Raw genomic sequence first — 20,388 nt, 5'->3', positions numbered from 1 at the left:
CCCGGCCCTGCCAGACTCCGTGGGAATTGTCAGCAGATGACGGAACCAACTGCTACAGATGAAATAGAAGCAAACAGAATCAAAGTCAGGGGTACCGGCAAGGAGGAGGAGGAGGAAGAGGAGGGCTTCAGCCAGGGATGAAGTTGGGCTGCAGAGTTGCCAAATAAAATGCAGAACGACAAGTGAAATTTGAATTTCAGATCAAAAAAATATATTTTTTTTATTATATAAGTCTGTGCCCTGCAATATTTGGCAGAGTGACAACACAGGCCTCACTGCATCTGTCTAATTCCATTCTTCTTCCAGGACCAGCCCTGGTCACCTCCTCCCAGCAGCCTTCCCTGATGCACCCCCCCCCCCAACACATCAGGCTTGCCCTTGCAACATTTGGGACATACTTACACCAAAGCATTATTTGATGTTTATCTGAAATTCAAATTTAACTCGGGCATCCTGTATTATTTTTTGCTAAATCTGAAAGCCATGGGGGGCTCATACTTAGCAGCTGTCATTCTGGGGCGGGGTGGGGGGGACAATTCCTGACCACCAGATTCCCTTAATGAGACTGTCCCTGAATAGCCCAACCCTAGGAACAAGCCCAGGTCTGTATCAAAGACCAGTGAGTTTGCAGACTTTATTTTTGTTCTTGGAGAACAGAGGAAACATTCCCTTGATACCGGCCAGGTAGCAGAGCAAGAACAAAGGAGCCCCCCACCGCTTCCTGCAAATCAATTGGTCTGAAAAACCTGCCCCACGGAAACACAGGGGAAAAAAAAAGAAAGAAAACCACTTCAAATGCTTCCTTGACAGGAATTCACACTGCGATCATTCCTTTATGCAGACTGTTAACAAACAGGTCCGGCTGGGGAGAGCTGCAGCTTTGCCCAGCTTGGGCCCTTTCTCCTCCTCAAAAACAACAGGAAAACAAACAACAACCGCCTGGCTGATTCAAACGGGACCTACTTCAACAAAACTCATTGCAACTTATCATCTTTCGCCTTCAAGGTCAAGGTCTGGGCACCTAGCGCCCCCCAGTGGCGGGGGAACAGAGCGCGAACAAAGAACGTGGGAAGGGTCTGCCCCCAGTGAAGGAGGTGTGGGAAGGTGAAGAGCCGTCAGTCCTGGGGGGGTTGCAGCTAGGAGAGCCACACGTGCCACCTGCCACTGCAGAACCACGTGTCACTACAGCAGTTCTCACACTGGGGTCCTTGGACCAGGAGCATCAACATTTCCTGGGAAATGGTGAGAAATGCAAGTTCTCAGGCCCCACCCCGTAGAAACTGAATCAGAAACTCTGTGGATAATATCTCACAATGCTGTGTGTGTGTGTGTGTGTGTGTGTGTGTGTGTGTGTGTGTGTGTGTGACAGCTTTCTTAAGGTAAATTGGCAAAGGATAAACTGCTCATCTTTTAAAATGTACAATTAGATGAGTTTTGGCAAATGCATGCAGGAAACCAGCATCACAATAAAGACGACGAACATATCCGTCACCCCCAAAAGTTCGCCTTTTTAATAATCCTTTCTCACCTCCCCCCACCCCCTCCCAATCCCAGGTGACCGTTAAGCTGCCTCTGTCACTACAGATCAGTGGACGTTTTCATAGTCCCAAACACAGAATCATACAGTTGCACTCTTATCTGGGATTTGTCACTCAGCATAACTCTTTTGATAGCCACCCATGTTCTTGGGGACATAGGTTCATTCCTTTTCATTGCTGAGTAGTATTCCATTGTATGGATATACCACAATGTATCATCCATTCACCTGTTGATAGGCATTTGGGGTGGTGTCCGGGTTTGGGCTGTAATAAAACTGCTATGAATTTTCATGTAACATTTTTGTATGAACATCCACTCTCATTCTCCTGCTTAAATACCTAGAGTAGAATAGCATGTTATATAAAAGGTACATGGCTAGCTCTTTTTTTAAGGAACTGCTAAACTAGACCAAGGGTTAAGCAACCGTTTTGTTTTGCAAAATGGGTGTGCTATTTTACATTCCCACCAGCAATGTATGAGAATTTCAGCACACCTAATTCTCACCAGCACTACGTACGATCGATCTTTTTTAAATTTAGCCATTCTAGTGATTGTGTAATGGTCTGTCATGGCGGTTTCATTTTAATTTCTTTAATGACTAGTTACGTTGAACATATTTTCATGTGCTTTATTTGATATGCATTTATTGCCTTTGGTGAAATGCATGTTCAATCTTTTGCCAATCTGTTTTTCAGGTGGTCTTACTTATGAATTTGAGAGTACATTTTTATATTCTAGATACAAATCCTTCATCACACATGTGAGTTGCAGATATTTTCACAGACCAGCTTGCCTCTTCATATTAACAGAGTCTTTCAAAGAGCAGACGTTCTTAATTTTGATGAAGTCAATTTTTTCTCTTAAGGACTGTGCTTTTAATGTCACCTGTCCCATCTAAGAAACTTTGCTCGACCCAAGGTAACAGAGAGTTTTCTCCTAGAAATATTTTGTGGTTTTAAGTTTCATATTTAGATCTATGATGCCTTTTTTTTTTTTTTGGTTAAGTTTTGTATATGGTGTTAGGTATGGGTTTAATTTTGTTTGTTTATTTCATGAGGACCCCTCCTTACCTTGGGCCACACGCCCATGCCGAAGGAGCTGCTGTCTGCCATCTGATGCAGGTACAGCTCTGTCCTGAAAGCAGAAAAGGGACCCATATCAGCGACCTTGCAAGCAGGTGGTCACCACAGTGCGGCACTTCACGCGATGGCCCAGGCAGCCCCATGGCCGGCCCAGGCCCAGGTCCCACCAGGTCTTCCCGGGGAAATCTCCAACCCCCCACAATCCTCACTCACTGCCCTTACTGGGCCTTCCTAAGAGCCAGGACACCCCAGAAGAGTCATGGCACAAAACCAGGGGGGGCAGGTTCTAATCCCAGGTCTTCTTCTAATCAGCCAGGGGACTTCACTCAAGGATACTATTAGGGCAGTCAGTATGAACGAGTCCTTGCTGTATGCTAAGCTCTGAGATGACTCACGACAGCCCCACTCAACGGGCACAAATATTATTTCCAGTTAGAGATGACAGAACGGAGGCACTGAGCATTAGCACCTGGCCCGAGACTTCGCCAGGTAGAAAACTTGCAGCCAGGAGTTGGGCTGAGGTCTTTCGGCCCTCAGAGGCCAGACTCCTGGCGCTGCCCTGCCCCCCACCCCTCTCCTGGCCTCGGTCTGCACCTTGCAAATTGACACGATGCATAAGGGCCCTCCCAGTGTTCAAACTGCAGGGTCCTTGAGACAGGGGTCTGCAGAGGGGCCCCCACTGCGGCAGGCCTGCAGAATGCCAGCCCGGGGGTTGGGGCACAGCTGTGCCCCTGCCCTCTCGAAACACAAGCCACTTGCAAAAGCAACACGGAGCTCAGCCTAGGGCCCGCCAGGCCCCGCGCAGACTCGAACGGTTCCTGGAAGGCGGAGCTTTCTCACTGGGCCCCAGACTCCTCCAGTTCTGGGTCTTTCGGTGCCCTCTCCCCTGGTCCTCTGCAGACCCCACGCCCCCTCTCTTCCCCCTCGTGGCCTTGAAGGACCCTTGTCAGATAGGCTTCGCGTCCAGCCCCAGCTCTGCTATTTAGCAGCCAAGGATTCCTCTTCTCCGAGGCTCACTTTTCCTCATCTGTAAAATGGGCATTCTACTCCCCGCCTCACAGAATTAAGTGAGATATTGCACATAAACTCACACTGCCAGCCTGGCACACAGTGAGCACCCATGTTTCCCCACACTGTCTTCTATCAGCTGGAAATTCAAACTGACACATAAATAAGAAGCATCTGCTTGGCGCCAAGCTCCGTGCTAGGTACCGGGGAGGGAGAGAGGAGGAATGCAGGGCCCCTGATTCAGACATCTCTCGGACAATCTGGTGAGGTGGGGGGACCCATACACCCCAGCGTGGCAGGTGCTGAACTGGAGGCACACACCAGGCACCAAAGTGGTATAAAAGAGAAGCTGAGGCACAAGAATCAAGCATCGCTCCTCTACAAAAAGGGATTTGGGGGCAGGGTTTTGAAGGATGAATAGGAGTTTGCCACATGAGTGCTTGGGAGAAAAAAAAGAGACCTTTGTGGAAGTGGGAACCAACTTTTGCCCTTTGGAAGCTTCCCTGTGGGTGAGAGACTAGCCTGACAGTAGAGAAAAAGAGAAAACTGGGGGATGACCAGGGGCCCCCTGAATCTCCAAAACACATCTGGAGCAGCCCCTTGCTCTCAGAGGCAGCTTTGGCCTGGCTGTTAAGGATGCCGAACTCACCTAGGCCACACCCACCACCACCGAGAGCCCCCTGGACTGGACCTGGCATCCTCTGTTGTACCCATTCTACAGAAGGAGAAACTGAGGCTCAGAGAAGCCCACGTGGGGCAAAGCCAGGATCAAACCCACATCCCTCTGCCTTCAGAGTCAGTCCCTTCCAGCACACGTGTGGGCCAGGCCTGGGGCTGTGAGGGCGGACCCCAACCTCCAAAACCGCCACAGACACGCACAAAGCCCTCGCTGCGTCCGGGCGCTACTCTAAGCATCGTTGTCTACCTGTTCACTTTGCAACCCTCACCGCGTGATACTCAGAGGTAGGTAGAATCTCACCCATTTTATAGATGAGGAAAATGAGGCTCAGAGAGGGGAGGTCACCAGCTCAAGGTCACACAGCCAGCAAGGGGAGAAGCCGGGAGGCAAACCCACGCAGCCTGGGCCCGGAGTCTGTGGGCCGAGCCACCCTGGGGTGCCAGCCGCCCCACTCCGAGGTCTTCTACAGCTTTTGGAGACTGTCTAGGCATGTCCCTGCCGCTCGGGGTCACTTCACGCTGAAATCTGGGAGCTCCCGCTAATCTTCCTTCTCTCCTCGGGGTACGGCTGTACCCCAGCCTTAGACAGGACGGGCAGGGCAGGCTGAGCCCGGGGAGGCAGGGGAACAAAAACGGGGCACTCATTAGTTAGTTGACTAACTAACGTCAACGGGCTGTCACCCCAATGCCCCTTTTCCAACAGACATCTTTAACGCTTTGACCCCAGTGGCGATTAATGGTAGGATTTCAGGGCCGGGGACAGAAAGGGGACCTAAGTGGCCCCGAGGAGTTTTCCTTGAGTCTGCGCCTGACCCCTTCTCCACGCACAAACGGCCCTTCCCATACATAGCCCGATCCTATTTCCTGCTCAAACAGAAGGTTTGAGGGTGGGGGCGATTTGGGAGGCGGGGACAAACAGGCGGCGTGTGGGTGGCACACGGACCGCTGCAGACAAACCACACACTATCATCAGCCCTTGCTTGGGAAACCCAGCCCTGTCCTCTCCCCGGGGCTTCCCTCGAACCTGGCCCGTGTATCCTCAAATGAGAAAACTGAGGCTCAGGGACAGGAAGCCACATGCCCAGGGATGCCCTGTAGTGTCGGGGAAGGGCACAGAGGCCTCCCTGGGCCACCTCCCCCAGGCAGCCCTCCAAAATGAGGCTTGTCTGACCACCCAGCTCGCAGTCCATCCTGGGCACCCCATGTGGCCACACCCTCGCAGGCACCCAAGGCTCCCACAAAGTTTGGAAACTTCTGGAAGACTTGGGGGCTGCTGTTGCCTGCCCTCTTCCCACACGCCACCACCACACACAGCGGACGGCCTTCAGCGCCCCGCACACATTTATGAAGAGCCGAATGTGAATTATCTCACGTAACCCTATAAGGTCTATTGACGATATCCCCACTCTGCAGAGGAGGAAACTGAGGTTCGGAGTGGACGACATGGGAGCAAGGTCACCCAGCCCACCTGGACAGCTGGAATCGGGGGCCACGTTCCTCACCACTGGGCCCGGGGCCCCCAGCTCTGGCAGAAGCGCGGGCTGAGCCCCTGCAGGGCAGGCGCCCCTAGTCCGCGCCAGGCACCCACCTGAGATCCGGGTCCAGCCCCGCCAGCATCTGGGAGAAGACCTGGAAGTTGCCTTCCCCTTCCGGCCGCTGCGCCACGCGGCTCTTCTCCAAGAGCATCGTCTGCAGAAAAGGGACAGAGGACCTGATCCGTGGCTGCCCGGTGGCCCGGCGCGGTGGCCCGCTCTGACCCTCTTGCAGGCAGCGTCTCAGGTCCAGTCCCCGGCGGCCACATCCACGTTGGCGCTCACCCGCCCTCTGCCTCCCTAACCCAGAGCCCGCCTGGGAAACCGGCCGGCGCAACGGGCTCCTTCCAATTAAAGCACCGGGCGGTACTAAGGTCAACGGGGCTGTCCCCCCAATGCACCTTTTCCAACAGGCACCTTTAACGCTTTGACCCCAGTGGCGATTAATGGTAGGATTTCAGGGCCGGGGGCAGAAAGGGGACCTAAGTGGCCCCAAGGAGTTTTCCTTGAGTCTGCGCCTGACCCCTTCTCCACGCACAAACGGCCCTTCCCATAGACCGATCCTATTTCCTGCTCAAACAGAAGGTTTGAGGGCCGGGGCGATTTGGGAGGCGGGGACAAACAGGCGGCGTGTGGGTGGCACACGGACCGCCCCACGAGGCCGGCAGGTGTCTGTTTGGCTTCAGCTTACGGTCCTGAGAGCCGGCCAGCGAGCGCTCAATTGCACATTTGTCGTGAGCACTTCATCCCCAGACGGTGCGCGGACGGGCCGGCTCGCTCCGGGAGGGGACGTTCCGGGCCAGTGAGTGAGGTCGGGGGCCATCGGTCACAGCCCGGGGGTTGGTGACCACCGGGACACATCCCAGCGTCCCTGCCAGAGGGGCTGGGCACATGGCCGTCCCAGGGACCCCCTGGCCTGTCACCCAGAGGCCTCACCTGGAGCTGAGCAGCCGTGACTCGGCCGGTGGCGCTGAAGTCCAGCGACATCACCATGGCGAACCGGGTGGCGTGGCGGCTGTGGCCCGTGGACACAGAGCCGAAGGCCCGGAGGACGGTGAAGGTGGCTCGGATCTTCTCCACTGTGGGGACATGGGGCCAGGAGTCACGCACAGCCCAGGGGCTGCCACCCCCGCCTGCCACGGGTCCATCTTCCCCCTGGGGGAGGACCCTGCCCCCTGTGGGCCCCCTGTGGGCACCCTGCCACCATCCCCCAACTCACGTGCACATTTCACAGAGCACCGGCTGCGGGGGGGGGGCCCTGTGCCGCCCACTGAGGCAGAGGGGAAGCAGGTCTCAGTCTAGAAGGGCCTGAGATAGGTGCAGTGTGGATGGCGGGGGCTGCCCAAAGGCCTGACAGAGCCCGGAAGGAAGTGAGGGTGACGCTGTCTGGAGCCCACACTCAGGGAAGTAGGCTTGCAAAGCCCTATGGCCCTCCACAGCTATTTGCTGGGTCCCTACTAAGGAACAAGCACTGTGCTGGGCACCTGGATCCAGCCTCTCCTGACTCCCACCCTCAAACATGCACTCACAGCAGAACTGCATTCTGGGAGGGCAGAGACTGGTGCCCCCCGCCCCATGCCAACCCCAGCTCCTTGCGTGGTCCAGAGATATAGTAGGCGCTCAGTAAAACACTGGGATAGCCCTAGCAGAGAAGCAGTATATCCCAGTGGTTAAGAGAAATGGAACATGGGCAGCTGCTCTTGGCTAGTTACCTGATTTGGGGCCGATCAATCAGCCTCCCTGGGCCTCGGGTAGCCCATCTGTAACATGGGGATAACAACAGACCCTAAAACATTTAATGACGCCAAATGCTTAGAAAGTGCTCCGAAGGTGGCGCTGTTATGATCCCATTTATTATTATTGGAAACACAATATCACCTGGGTCACGCATCTTCCATGGGCGGGATATTGCACCCAAGGTGGGCAAAAACTGATTCTTAGATGGGGTGATGAAAACATTTTACTTTTCTTATGTATACAGCGCAGGTCTATATATATATATATACACTGCATAAATAAACACATGCTTTATTATGGAATTAAAATTCTGTGGTGGGGGGGGGATGATTAGGGGAAAATGTCTTAAAAGCCTCCTTGGGAGAGGAATAAGGAAACAAAGGCTAAAGGCATCGGCCCAGCGGTTGCACCTCTGGAACCCGGCGGCTCGGGTTTGAATTTCAGCTCTGCGCTGGATTTTCTGTGTGACACTGGGTAAGCTGGTTAACCTCTCTGAATCTCAGTGCCCTCCGTTTATAAAATTCAAACAATAATTTCTACCTGATAGGGCTGCCTTAAATAAGAAGTGAGTTCATATGCTTGGAATAGGGCCCGACACATTAGACCTCAGCAGGTGTTTATTATGATCGTTGTTAATATTGTACTTACTGCTATTAATAATAGTAATAATTCTTTCTTCTTTCTTGAAGGCTCAAATGTCACTTCCTCCAGAAGTCCCTGTGCACACCTCCTCTGTGTTCCCTCGGCCTCTTCCCAAACCTGCTCTGCCAGCACTTTCTGCCGCACATTTAGGTCTGGAGCATATGGACAGCCCACTTTTTCTGCAGGCCTTCCATTATTCCTAAGCCTGCAGAAAGCATTGGCCCTAAGCACTGGCCCTTCCCTTCTGTCTTTACTTGCTGAGTTCCGTGTACAGTTCAGCAGGTTGCGCACTGCACCACGACGCCACACCCAAGGGGCGCATCGTTCACGTGACATTAGCAAAGATTTGTGATTGATTGCCCAGCAGATGGCAGTCGAGTGTCTGGTTCTAACAATGTCAGTGTACGACGATTGCTCAGCAGATGGTTGTCAATGTCTTAAAGAAGGAGTGGCTTGTTCTAATTCGGATGACTGTGTCCAGTGACCTAGGGGCAGCCTTGCCCGGCCAAGCACAGGGTCTGCGTGTAGCCGGTGCTCAGCGAAATGCTAGCTGAATGGACATAAGAAGGGGCAGCCCAGCACCCCCCTCCAACACTCCCCTTTCTGCCCCCCCCATACTTGTCACCTGGAGACCCCCGTACCTGAGACCCTGCCTTCCGCACTGCCTGCCATCCCCACCAGGTGCTCCAGGACCTGCTCGCAGCAGGTGGTCTTCCCAGCACCGCTCCGGCCAAGCGCGACGATGCTCTGGTCTGTCTGTCGGCTCAGCAGCGCCCGGTATGCCCGCTGGGCCAGGGAGCCAATGTGGGCGGACAGGCCGTCCCGGCGGCCCGTGGGCACCTGCAGAAAGATTCCCAGCCAGCCAATGACTCGAGAGCATCCCAAGACGGTGCCCCACCCCGGGCCTAGGGGCCAAATCCCCGTCCCTGCCCTCCCATCCTCCTCCCAGCTCGTCAAAGTGTCAGCGCTTGACTGGGAAGAGCCCAGCCTGCATGTCGAGCCCTGTTGCTGGCTGGCTGTGAGTCCTTGGGCCACCCGTGACCCTTCTCTGAGTCTCCTCTTTAGCTAGCTGGAGGCTGGGACAAGAGCCGCACCAGCCCGCCAGATCCGTCTCATTGGCGACTCCAATGGACGGACAGCATCTGCCTGAAAGGAGGCAGCCGGGTGCGATGGCGCAGTTGATTAGTGATGTCTGTCACGGAAACATGGCACATGGCGGTGTTGGCGGTATGCGTGCTGTGTCTTTGCCATAACAGACTCCGGTGACACCGGAAACCCCATCCGCTTCACCCATTCCATCGTTCTTTAATCGGTAAGAAAACTCTTTGCGTGTCTACCGTGTAGCAGGCATTTTGGGCACAACACTACACAAAATGGGCAAAGGACATCCCTGCTAACCACAAGCAGATTCCATCGCACGCCTGTTACAACGGTGAAAGAAAAAGTTTTAGCGGTCATGACCGAGTTCTGGTGAAGATGTGCAGCAGCTGGAATTCTCGGGTGGTGCCAGCGGGAAGGCTGAGGCCTGCAGCCACTCTGCAAAACAGCCCGGCAGTCCCCTATACCGTGAGACGTACACTGGTCACATGACCCACAACCCAACTCCGGGTATCCGCCCAAAAGAAATGAAAATCTGTGATCACAAAAAACCCTCTGTGTCATCGGTTATATCGAATATATTTTCAAAATCACCAAAACCTAGATACCACCCAAAGGTACTTCGACTGGGGACCTGGGGTGATCAACTGTCCTGGGACAGCCATGGAGAGTCTCGGGGCCCAGAAAACACTCCAGTCCCAGACAAACCGGGACAACTGGTCGCCCCGTGAACAAATAAGCAAACGAGTGCATCTGCGCAACAAAAGAAAGAAACCGGCGACAGCAAGGGTGGATCTCGACCACATCGTGGTGAGCGAGAGGAGCCATTTGAGAAGGTTCCATGCCTTGCAATTCCATGTATATAATGGATTTTTTGGAAAAGGCAAACCTATAGGGACAGAAACCAGATCAGTGGCTGCCAAGGGTGCAACTTGAGGGGAAGGCTGACCACAGGAGGGCCCGGAGAACTTTTGGGGGAGACTGGCACTGTCTTGTAATCGCTTGTGGAGGCGGTCACACAACGGTACTTGGCCTTTGTCAAAACTCACAGAACTGCATGCTGAAAACGAGAACTGAACTCTCCGTAAATTATGCTTCAAAACACCTGTCCGTAAGAAAAAGGAAAGAAACCTCCTCCCTCCGTGGCACTCGCTTCTGTGGGAAGAGGAAGACGATCAGCAAAGCAAACCCCTCAATGCTCTCAAATGGCAGTGGCTGGAGAGCCACGTGCTGGGCGAGGTCACCAAGGAAGAGGGCACCCAGAGAGGCGGAGCGTGGGGACGGGGCACCCCGACAGGGAGCGGCCTGGGAGGTCACGCAGAAGGCCACAGGGAGGGCGGGGGCAGGAGGGAAACCGGGAGAGCGAGTCCCGGCGCCCAGGAAGGGGGTGTTCCCAGGAGGAGGCGGCAAGTAAAGCTCAGGGTCCAGAGACCAGAGATGGGACACTGGATTTGCCAGGACGGAGGTCAGCGGAAGGCCACCCAAAGGAACAGGGGCAATGGGTCCGACCGGAGGGGGATGTCCAAGCCCTGGGTGCTGAGTGGGTCACCACTGGGTCCGGCCGGGCTCCACCTGCCTCCCTAGTGCCGTGGCATGAACCCCGGGGTGGTGGCCCTGCCCTGAGCCCGGACTCCAGCTGGGGGTGGGGTGTCCCTAACCCACGGCTGGCTGTTCCTCCTTCGAGTGACTCATAACGGACCCAGGAACGGGTCCCTATCCTAACGCCAGACACAGGGACCCTCACGCAGGCCAAGTGGCACTGAGTCCCCGAGCTGGCTGGACACACGTTGCAGGCGTGAGCAGACAGAGCGTGCTGGGCGCTGAGCCCCAGAGCCACCCCCACTCTGGAAAAACGCAAGTTCAAGGGACTGGCTGCTCCGTGCATCGGCCTCTCAGGCCCCCTGCCTAGCGGGGGAGGGAGGAATCCTGCACCCCAGGCCAGCAGGGTACGTGCACGTGGTGGCCCCACAGGCACCCGACAGCCACAGGCCTCTGCGTGCAGCAGTGCCCACCCGCACCCACGAGGTCACGCCCACCAGGGCCGGCGCCCCGCGGGCACGCGCCCTGCTCCCAGCGGCATCGCGGGGGGGACCGTCCCCAGCGACAGAGCCCCGCCCCCACCTGCCCCACTGCGCCCTGCCCGCGCTCCAGGCGGCCCGGCCCGGCCCCGCTGCGGGTCTGTGCTGCCACCTGCTGGCCGCCTGCGGGATCGGGGTCGAAGGACCGAAGGCCAAGAGCGGGCGTGGGCAGGGCGGGCCCGGGTCCTGAGTTCCGACGCCTCGGCCCAGGTGGCCGGTGCAGACCCGGCTTGCTGTCGGGGCCTGAAGCAAGCAACCTTCCCAGGGCTTTCCGGGGAGCGAGAGGTGTCGCCCAGCCGGGCGCAGGGGCTCGGAGTGGGGGGCTGCAGGGCGGGGGAGCAGAGGCACTGAGTCACGGCAGGTGTGGGCAGGGCACCTGCTGGGCGCTGGCCCGCCCGAGCTTCTGAAGTCCCCCCGCCCTGCCCACGCACTGCCACGCGGGGACAGGCCTGGGACACGACTGCAGGGGTGCAGGGGTGCGGTGGGGCGGGGTTCATTCCAGAGGAGGAACGTCCTGGGGGGACCACAGGGCCACTGTCTCCTCCTCTGTGGATTTGGCGTCGCTTGGGGACTGGCAACGGGCTGTCCCAGGCTGCTGCTTGCGGAGGACGAGAGGCGGCCTCCACCCCAGTGGACAGACGAGAAAGCCAGGGCCAGAGAGTGTCACAGTCCGTCCAGGGCACGGGGCGCTGCAGGGCCTGCGCCCTCCCAACAGGTCCTCGCACAGTGGCCCGCCTCACCCCTGCAGGTGTCCTCGCTGCCCCGCGCAGCCTCCCACCCACCTCCCACCCAGCAGCCGGGGACCCGTCCACGCCCCGAGTCGGACCATGCCCTGCTCTGCTGGCAGTCCCCAGGAGCTCGGAGTGCAAGCGCGTCATTGTCACCACGCGTGACAGCTGGCATGACACCCCGGCGCGGCGGGAGCCGGGACTCGGCCGTGTTGCCTCGTCTCTCCACCAGGTGGTGCTGCGAGACTGCCCGTCTTGACAAAAATTGGCCATTTCTCCACTTTCCAGGGAAAAGATCAAAAATCACGACGGAAGGGTCTGCTTCCCCACTGATGTGGGTGTCAGGACTCTGGGGGTCCCCAGCATGGGGCGAGGTGCACAGCTGGGCTTTATCCCAGCTCCTCTGCCTGCTCAGCGTGAGAGCTTGATGGCTGGTGTCAGCCAGCTCTTCCCATCTGTAAAATGGGCTAGTAACAGGACCCGATTTCCTGGGTGGCTGCGAGAATTAGTGGCGATAACTCATGAAGGTGCTTGGAGCAGTGTCTGGTAGAGTCGGCACGCATTCGCTGTGTCTCTCCCCTCTAGGAGTGGGGGTCCCACGAGGCCCTCGGAGCCCCAGAATCTCGCCTCTGGCGGGATGCTGCTCCCAGACAGGCCTCCCAGGGGCTCTGGCGGTTCTGCGGAGCCCCAGTATGCAGAGGGATCCCTCACCCCTTTTGCCCCCATGGTCCCACCTCACCTTCCCCGCAGGGGGTGCCGAGGCCCCCGGGGACTGGAGCACGATCAGGTCCGGCCCCGTGCGCGTGTGCAGCCGCTCGGCCCGGTAGCGCTGCAGAAGCGTGTTCAGGACGCTGGACTCGTTGACGCTGATGAGAGAAGCCAGGTCCTCAACGTGGTCCAGCTCGGGGGGGTTGGCCTGCGAACCACCACACAGAGTCTGCTCTGGCCTCCTGGGCCCCAGCCACGCCACCATGGCCCCCCCGAGACACACACACACACACGTGCACACACATGCACACGCACACGTGCACACACATGCACACACGCACACGCATGCACACACGCACACACATGCACACGCACACACACATGTGCACACGCATGCACACATGCACATACATGCACACACACACACACATGCACAGCGAGCCCATCCCCCGAGAGCTGCACCAAAGCCCAGGACAGAACACAGAATGGCTCCGGAGAGGGGTGATGAAACCCTGCAAACAAAACAGGGCCGTCCCCTCTCCTCGCCCTTTGTGCGACCTGAGCGGCACCCCCTCTTCCCTCCGGCCCCTCTTAGCGGGGAGCCCTCCATTTGCTCTGTGACACGGACGGAGGAAGGCCACCAGCCAGACCACCGTATTGATCTAATAACCCATCGTTTTTTCATCCCTTGGAAATCTGCCTAAACGCTTCGAGAGAAGCAAGGGACGTCTGCAGCCTTTCCCTGAGACATCCACTCTAAGAGGCTTCCTCTTGTTCTTTCCAGCTTTGGGGCACTTTCTGGGCCCAGTGCTATGGGGCTGGGTCAAGCTTGAGCTGCCTTATGGGTCACCCCTTCTTCTAAGGGTGCTGAGCCCCTGCAAACTCCTAACATTGGTGGCAGAGGAGGAGCAGAGAGGAATCCAGATAAGCACGGAAGAAAACTTCTTCTCAACTAATTGGCCGTGAAGGGTGGAAAAGGGGCAGGACAAGACCTTGTTCTCTGTCATTATACTCTGACTCGTCCTCACAAGGATTTACGGTCTACAACAAAAATGTATGCAAAAAAATTGAAAAAGTAAAACTACAAGACAGGTTGATGCCCAAGATATAGGCCATTGGAACCTATGATATGGGTAAGGGTAAGCAGCTAATTTGGCTCTGAGTTCCCTGGCAGCCAGAGTGAAAAAGGAAACATGCTCTGTAGCATGGTTTGCAATGTCCATAAAATGAAAAACAATCACTTTTCTTGGGTCAGTCAGAAGAACCCCCAGTGCCAAAACTTGACAGATACATCTCTTCATGTGTCCTCATAAAGGAAACACTATAGGAAAGAGTGAATGACCCCTAACAAAATCCCTCTGGGAAAGCAATAGGTTCAATGGGGTTTTTCCCTACAACTCCCTCCAGGGCATCAAGGCCAAGCGATGTCTTCAGCCAGAGGAAGGAACTCTCTTGCAGGGATGGGGCAGGAGGGTACTGAGCAGGCAGAGAGGGGGATGGGGACTCACCCGGTGCACATACTCCTCATCCACCTCAGTGACGGTTTTGTCAGCATCCACGCAGAGTCGCACTCTTCCTGGGGGCAGGTTGGCTGTCCCCTCGTCTGGCTTTAGCACCGTGGCTGGTTGGACCGCCCAGAGAGCAGAGGGGAGAGCAGGGGAGGGGAGGAGAGAGGGTCTGAGCCAGGCCAGGGAGCTGGAGAGAGCGCTTGGGACAGGTCAGAAAGGGGCTACATCTTCGCCCCCTGGGATCTGTTCATGTGGACGTCTCTAAATTACGACCCTAAACCCTTTTGAGGACAGGTTGACTCGCCTTGGGCTTTTGCCAGCCGGCACAGTGCCAGGCACAGAGCAGGCACCTAGAAGGTTGGGGGCGCTGGCCCGTCTCGTCCCAGACCTGGGGTGGCAGGTAACGGCCTACAGACTGCCACTTCCCCTCCCCGTGCCCAGGGCAGACAGCACTAATCGATCCTCCCAGCAGTGATCTGCCTGGGCCTCCGCATGCCTTCTCAGCAGAGTGCAGCCCTCAGCCACAACGAATCGAATAAGCAGAAGTGGGCTCATGAGAAAAAATAATAATAATAATAATCTACTTGCCCACCTGCACTCGACTCGGAGTTCCTTGAAAAATTTGTAGGAACCAGACATGCTCCTTGCATCAGTGACTTGGTGAATTAATTACCAAGGTTCCAATGCCTTTGGAAACAGCACCTGATCCCCACCCTTCCCACCCCGCCCCCCAAAAGCCACATGTCTCTGCCCTAGTCCCCCAGCTCCTCTCCCCCAAAGTGGGATCAGAACCCAGCAAATACGGCTAGCAGCAGCAGCAGGGGCGCAAGAAGAGGTGACCCTTAGACCCTCCAGGCGCGCCAACACCCCTCATTACCCAGAGTGAATCCATCCTTCTGAACCAGCCAGACTTTCTCTGCCTCGTACCATCTGTCCTCGGGTGCCTGGGGGCGAAGATCACACAAGTTAAACCAGCAGATGACACCCTCCCCCTCCCCCACCCCATATGTGGGACCGGACCCCCTAAATCAGAAACTCCTGGGTCCTGGGAGGTGTGGGGTGTGGGGTGCTTATTTAAATGCAGATTCCTCTCCCTCCCACCCCCACCACCCCTTCCCCCTCTTTTGATCCAGAACCTCCCAGGTGGGCCCTGGGAATCTGCATGTTTAGCAAGCTGCTCTGTATGTCACCCCAAGTTTGAGAGCTATTGTATGACATGATAAGTAAGCTCAACCGTGTCGCCACGAGGTGGCTGCTGCACATTTTGGGGAGCCTCCCTAACTTTGTGGAGAATCTCCCACCAGGGTCGGGGCGGTGGGAGCCTCGGATTGCAAGGAAGAAGCGCTGGTCCAGCCACCCGTCTGCACGTCCCTCTCCAGCCCGTGTCCACCCCGTGTCCATCCCCTGTCCACCCTGTGTCCACCCCATGTTCACCCCATGTCCATTCCCTGTCCACCCCGTGTCCATCCCGTGTCCATTCCGTGTCCATCCCCTGTCCACCCCATGTCCACACCGTGTCCACCTCCTGTCCACCCTGTGTCCACCCCGTGCCCATCCCCTGTCCACTCTGTGTCCACCCTTCGTCAACCCATGTCCACCCCGTGCCCATCCCCTGTCCACCCCATGTCCACCCCGTGTCCATTCCGTGTCCATCCCCTGTCCACCCCATGTCAATCCCCTGTCCACCCCGTGTCCACCCCATGTCCGTCCCCTGTCCACCCCCTGTCCACTCCATGTCCACCCCATGTCCACCCATGTCCACCCCATGTTGATCCCCTGTCCACCCCGTGCCCATCCTGTCCACCCTGTGTCCACCCATGTCCACCCCTTGTCCACCCGTGTCCACCCCGTGTCCATCCGCTGTCCACCCCGTGCCCATCCCGTCCACCCCTTGTCCACCCCATGTCCACCCCGTGTCCATCCCCTGTCCACCCCATGTCCACCCTGTGTCCACCACATGTCCACCCCGTGTCCATCCTCTGTCCACTCCGTGTCCACCCGTGTCCACCCCGTGTCCTTCCCCTGTCCACCCCGTGCCCACCTCGTGTCCATCTTGTGTCCACCCCCTGTCCACCTCATGTCCACCCCCTGTCCACCCCGTGTCCACCCCCTGTCCACCCCGTGCCCACCCCCTGTCCACCCGTGCCCACCCCGTGCCCACCCCCTGTCCACCCGTGTCCACCCCGTGCCCACCCCGTGTCCACCCCATGCCCACCCCGTGTCCACCCCGTGTCCATCCCCAGGGCAGCTCTTCCCCTCCTCCCTCTCCAGAGAGCCCCGGCTGCAGCCGCCTCACCTGGTCGGCGTCTCCGCTGCGGCCTCCCGCACCCTCCTCCTGCGGGTCCGGCCCGACTGGGGTCTCCGCGCCCGTCCCAGGCCCTTCTGCGTCCCGCTCCGCAGCCGGCTGCCCGGGTCCCTCCGGCGCCCCCTGCCGGGCGCCAGCCGCATCACCCGCCCCTGCGGCACAGGGCTCCTGGGCTCCCCGCGCTGGGCGCTCCTTCCCCCCAGGCGACACCTCCCCTGTATCCGCCCCCCCTGGGGCCTTACCGCCCTTCTCTGTCGGGGCCTTACTGCCCTTCTCTGTCGGACTCCGCGCTCCACCTGCCTCCCCAGGCCTGCTCTGAGGCTGTGCCGCCTCTCCTTTCTCGCCCTCCTGCTCACCTGCCTTCCCCTCCCCCGCCTCGCTCTGCCACTCGCCCTTCTCCCCGGCCCCACTGGGGAGCTCACCTTCCTTGCTCCTCTGGTTCTGGGGACCATCCCACCTGCTCCTTCTGCCCAGGAACCCGCCCCACTTCCTCGCCTGGATTTGGGGCACAGCGTGCTTCCCTTCACTCCCCGCACCCTTAGAGAGGGTCCCCTTTTCCACCGTGCTTGGGAGGTCCCCTCCTTCCTTCTCTGCTGTCCCTGACTGTGCCCCCTCCCTGGGCCTTTGGGCTCCGGGCCTGGTGCCCTGCCCGTCTTTGCCCTGGGGCTCAGCCCCTGTGGGCCCTTTGGTCTGGGGAGCCCCATCCCCCCTTCCCATTGTGCCTTGGCCCTTCCTGCCTCTTGTCAGTAGCACCGTCCCTTGGTCTGCGCCCCCAAGACCCCCAGTCCGAGTCTTCTCAGCTTTCGGGGCCAAATGCTCAGTGCCGGCCTGGGGTCCACAAGGCGTCCCGGGGGTCTCCCCTTTCTTTCCCCCCCCAGGGTCTGTGGCTGGGGGTGCGGTCTTGCAAGGGGGAGGGGTCCTCTGCTCTGGCTTGGCTGAGTCCGGGTCCAGCTTGGCCACCATCAGCAGCACGTCGCCCCTCCTCACCCCCCTCTTGAAGGGCAGGGTCTTTTTGGCCGGTGTCCCCCCGGAGCCCGGCTCCAGGGCCTTCTCCTCACTGACGGTGGTCATCGCCACTGGGCTGGTGCTGCCCACACCCTCGCCGTCCTTGCCCGGAATGTTTGAGCTCCCAGAAGAGCTTGACTGGGTGTCCTGGGAAATCCACTGGCTTCCAGAGCTGGTGCCACTGCTGGACTTGCTGTTCGTTTGGCTGGTAGAAAGTTCTGGGGTCTAGGAGAGAGGGACCACGACCATGCCCAGCTGCCCTGACGGCCTTGCCATTCACTCACGCCTTCATCCATTCATTTAGCCGTTCACCCTTCCGTCCACCCTTCCAAAGATCTGCCAGGCACCAAGCCACGCCCGGCACCCTGTCCTTGGCCCAGGGCCTCAAAGCCAAGTGGCAGGGTGGAAGGAAGGTGGATTTGGGAGCCCGACAGAACCAAGTGCAACTCCCGGCTCTGCTGTTCCCTAGCTGTGTGGCCTTAGCTAAATGACTCCCCTTCTCTGTGTCCTTATCAATAAAATGAGGATCACAAAGGCCTGTCCTGCAGGGCGGAGGTGAGGATCTGTGTTAATACAGAGAAACCGAGCCCAGCACCTAGTACGTGCTCAGCCACGGCAGCAGCAGCTGCTATAGTGACAGTCATTGTTTCCGCCTTGATCCTTCCTGCTGGACCAGGAAGGTGTTAGGAAAGGACTCAGGGCCTGACATGAGGGGGTCTGTTCTCATCTAGGCTGTGACACTTTTCAGCTGAGCTAGGGTGGACAATATCTTCTGCCCTGTCCTCTTTGACTCTCGGGGTTTTTTTGTTTGTTTTTTGTTTGAGACAGAGTCTCGCTTTGTTGCCCAGGCTAGAGTGAGTGCCGTGGCGTCAGCCTCGCTCACAGCAACCTCAAACTCCTGGACTCAAGCGATCCTCCTGCCTCAGCCTCCCGAGTTGCTGGGACTACAGGCATGCTCCACCATGCCCGGCTAATTTTTTCTATATATTTTTAGTTGTCCAGCTAATTTGTTTCTATTTATTCTAGAAACGGGGTCTTGCTCTTGCTCAGGCTGGTTTCAAACTCCTGACCTCGAGCGATCCTCCCGCCTCAGCCTCCCAGAGAGCTAGGATTACGGGTGTGAGCCACCAAGCCTGGCCCTGACCCTTGGATTTCCCTCAGTGCAGGCAGATACGACCTGCCCATCCCGATCTTTGATAGGCCGAGATGTGGAAAAGCACTTTGGAAATCACAGGAGATGAAACGGAGCTGCTGCTGCTACCGCTGCCCTGGCCCCCACCACGCTGCCCGCGCCAGCCCAACACCCCGGTGCCTGCCCGGCGGTCCTCCACGCCTGCCTGATCTAAACACGGGGTTTCCGCTGCTGGCTCCTCTGCGGGCCCCTTCCTGGCCTTGCACTTTCAGCCCTGCTGGGTCCTGCATGCTCACGCCAGCCCGGCGGTGGCCTGCGGAGCTCGCAAGGTCAGCTTTGTCCCTGCTCCTGCGGCAGGAGACCCGGGGGCCAGCTCTGCCCTGATGCCCGGCACCCTCACTCGCCCTCGCCTGGGTCCAACACGGCCTTGCAGACTCCGATCGGTGCCTGGGGATCTGGGACTCCCGCCCTCCTGCACTCGATTCTGCCCTGCAAAGCTTCACGTCTGGGTCTCCTTTCCCAAACCCGGGCCCACTATCTCTCACCTGCACCAGTGCCACAGCCCCTGAGCTGGAGTCCCTTTGGTTGCCCGCCCGTCACTTTGAACACTACCAAAAGATTTGCATGGCCGACCGCAGCCTACAGGAGAAACCCCTCAAAGCCACCGTTGGACATTCAACGTCCTCAACGAGCAGCGCCTGACCTCCCGCAGGACCCACTGGCCCTGTTTCTTTCCACGTGTCAGCTGCCTTGGGGGTCTCCTCCCACCCCCACCCTTCCCCGCTCCCAGGCTCCTGTGTGTGCTCAGCTTGCTGCCCGGTGTGCCCTGTCCTCTCTCCACGTCCCCTCCTCCATCTATACCCAGCTCAGATGGCACCTCTCTGCAAATCTTTGCCTGAACAATCAGTCAGAAACTGATCCACGCATCCAAGACGTCCCTGAGCCCCGTTGCTGGTCTACACCAGTCACTGCCAGTCAGGGCACGACCCTGCCGTGCACTCCTCTCTAGCTGTCATTTGTGTCTCTCTCCTGTTGCAGGTGGTCCATGCCCTAGCACAGCCTGCATTTTCAGCTTTGTAATAATGATGGCGCAGTAACAGCTATCATTAGAGATCCCTTACAATGGGCCATCCAGCACCGTCATGCAGTACCCTATTTAATAAGGACAATAATAAGGGGCAACTTCTGAACTTGTCCCCATTCTGCAAGTAAGGAAGCGGAAATATGAGGTGGCCTACAAGATAAAAACCAGGCCTCTCTGCCTCCAAAGCCAGTGCTCTTAGCTGGTACATATTACACGCTTTTTTCTTGCCTTGTTAAGGCTTATTGGAATCTCCTGGGGAGCTTTAAGAAAAAATGGGGATGTCTTGACCCTACTCCCAGAGAGGCTGATTTAGTTGGTCTGGGTTGTGGCTTCCGGGTGATTCCAATGTGCAGCCAGAGCTGAGAACCGTGGCCGCGGTGCCCACGGCTGAGTGGTGCAGTCTGACCTTCTGCGTCCGGGCCGGACATAGCCTTGGATGGCGGAGTGACTGCACTTGGCAAATCTCACCACTGTCTACACCAATTGGAAAAGTGAGTCAGTGCCTTATTTTTAACCAACCTCCC

At 57.6% G+C, this 20,388-nt stretch overlaps 1 protein-coding gene across 1 annotated transcript in view; it reads right to left on the bottom strand.

Annotated features, from left to right (window-relative positions):
* The window catches only part of MYO18B (myosin XVIIIB), a 259,093-nt gene that overhangs the window by 221,279 nt on the left and 17,426 nt on the right, over positions 1–20,388 (bottom strand). The window contains exons 4-11 of the mRNA XM_075996653.1: positions 16,635–17,873; positions 15,216–15,282; positions 14,339–14,451; positions 12,862–13,038; positions 8,860–9,058; positions 6,776–6,918; positions 5,896–5,996; positions 2,610–2,673 (exon numbers count right to left, since the gene is read on the bottom strand). Of these exons, the coding sequence (XP_075852768.1) occupies positions 2,610–2,673; positions 5,896–5,996; positions 6,776–6,918; positions 8,860–9,058; positions 12,862–13,038; positions 14,339–14,451; positions 15,216–15,282; positions 16,635–17,873 (2,103 nt within the window). The remainder of the gene's footprint in view (positions 1–2,609; positions 2,674–5,895; positions 5,997–6,775; positions 6,919–8,859; positions 9,059–12,861; positions 13,039–14,338; positions 14,452–15,215; positions 15,283–16,634; positions 17,874–20,388) is intronic.

Source organism: Microcebus murinus, chromosome 22 (assembly GCF_040939455.1).
Source record: "Microcebus murinus isolate Inina chromosome 22, M.murinus_Inina_mat1.0, whole genome shotgun sequence".
Taxonomy (NCBI): Eukaryota; Metazoa; Chordata; class Mammalia; order Primates; family Cheirogaleidae; genus Microcebus; species Microcebus murinus.
The sequence above is the reverse complement of the archived record's forward strand: the minus strand, read 5'-3'. Positions and strand labels throughout refer to the sequence as shown.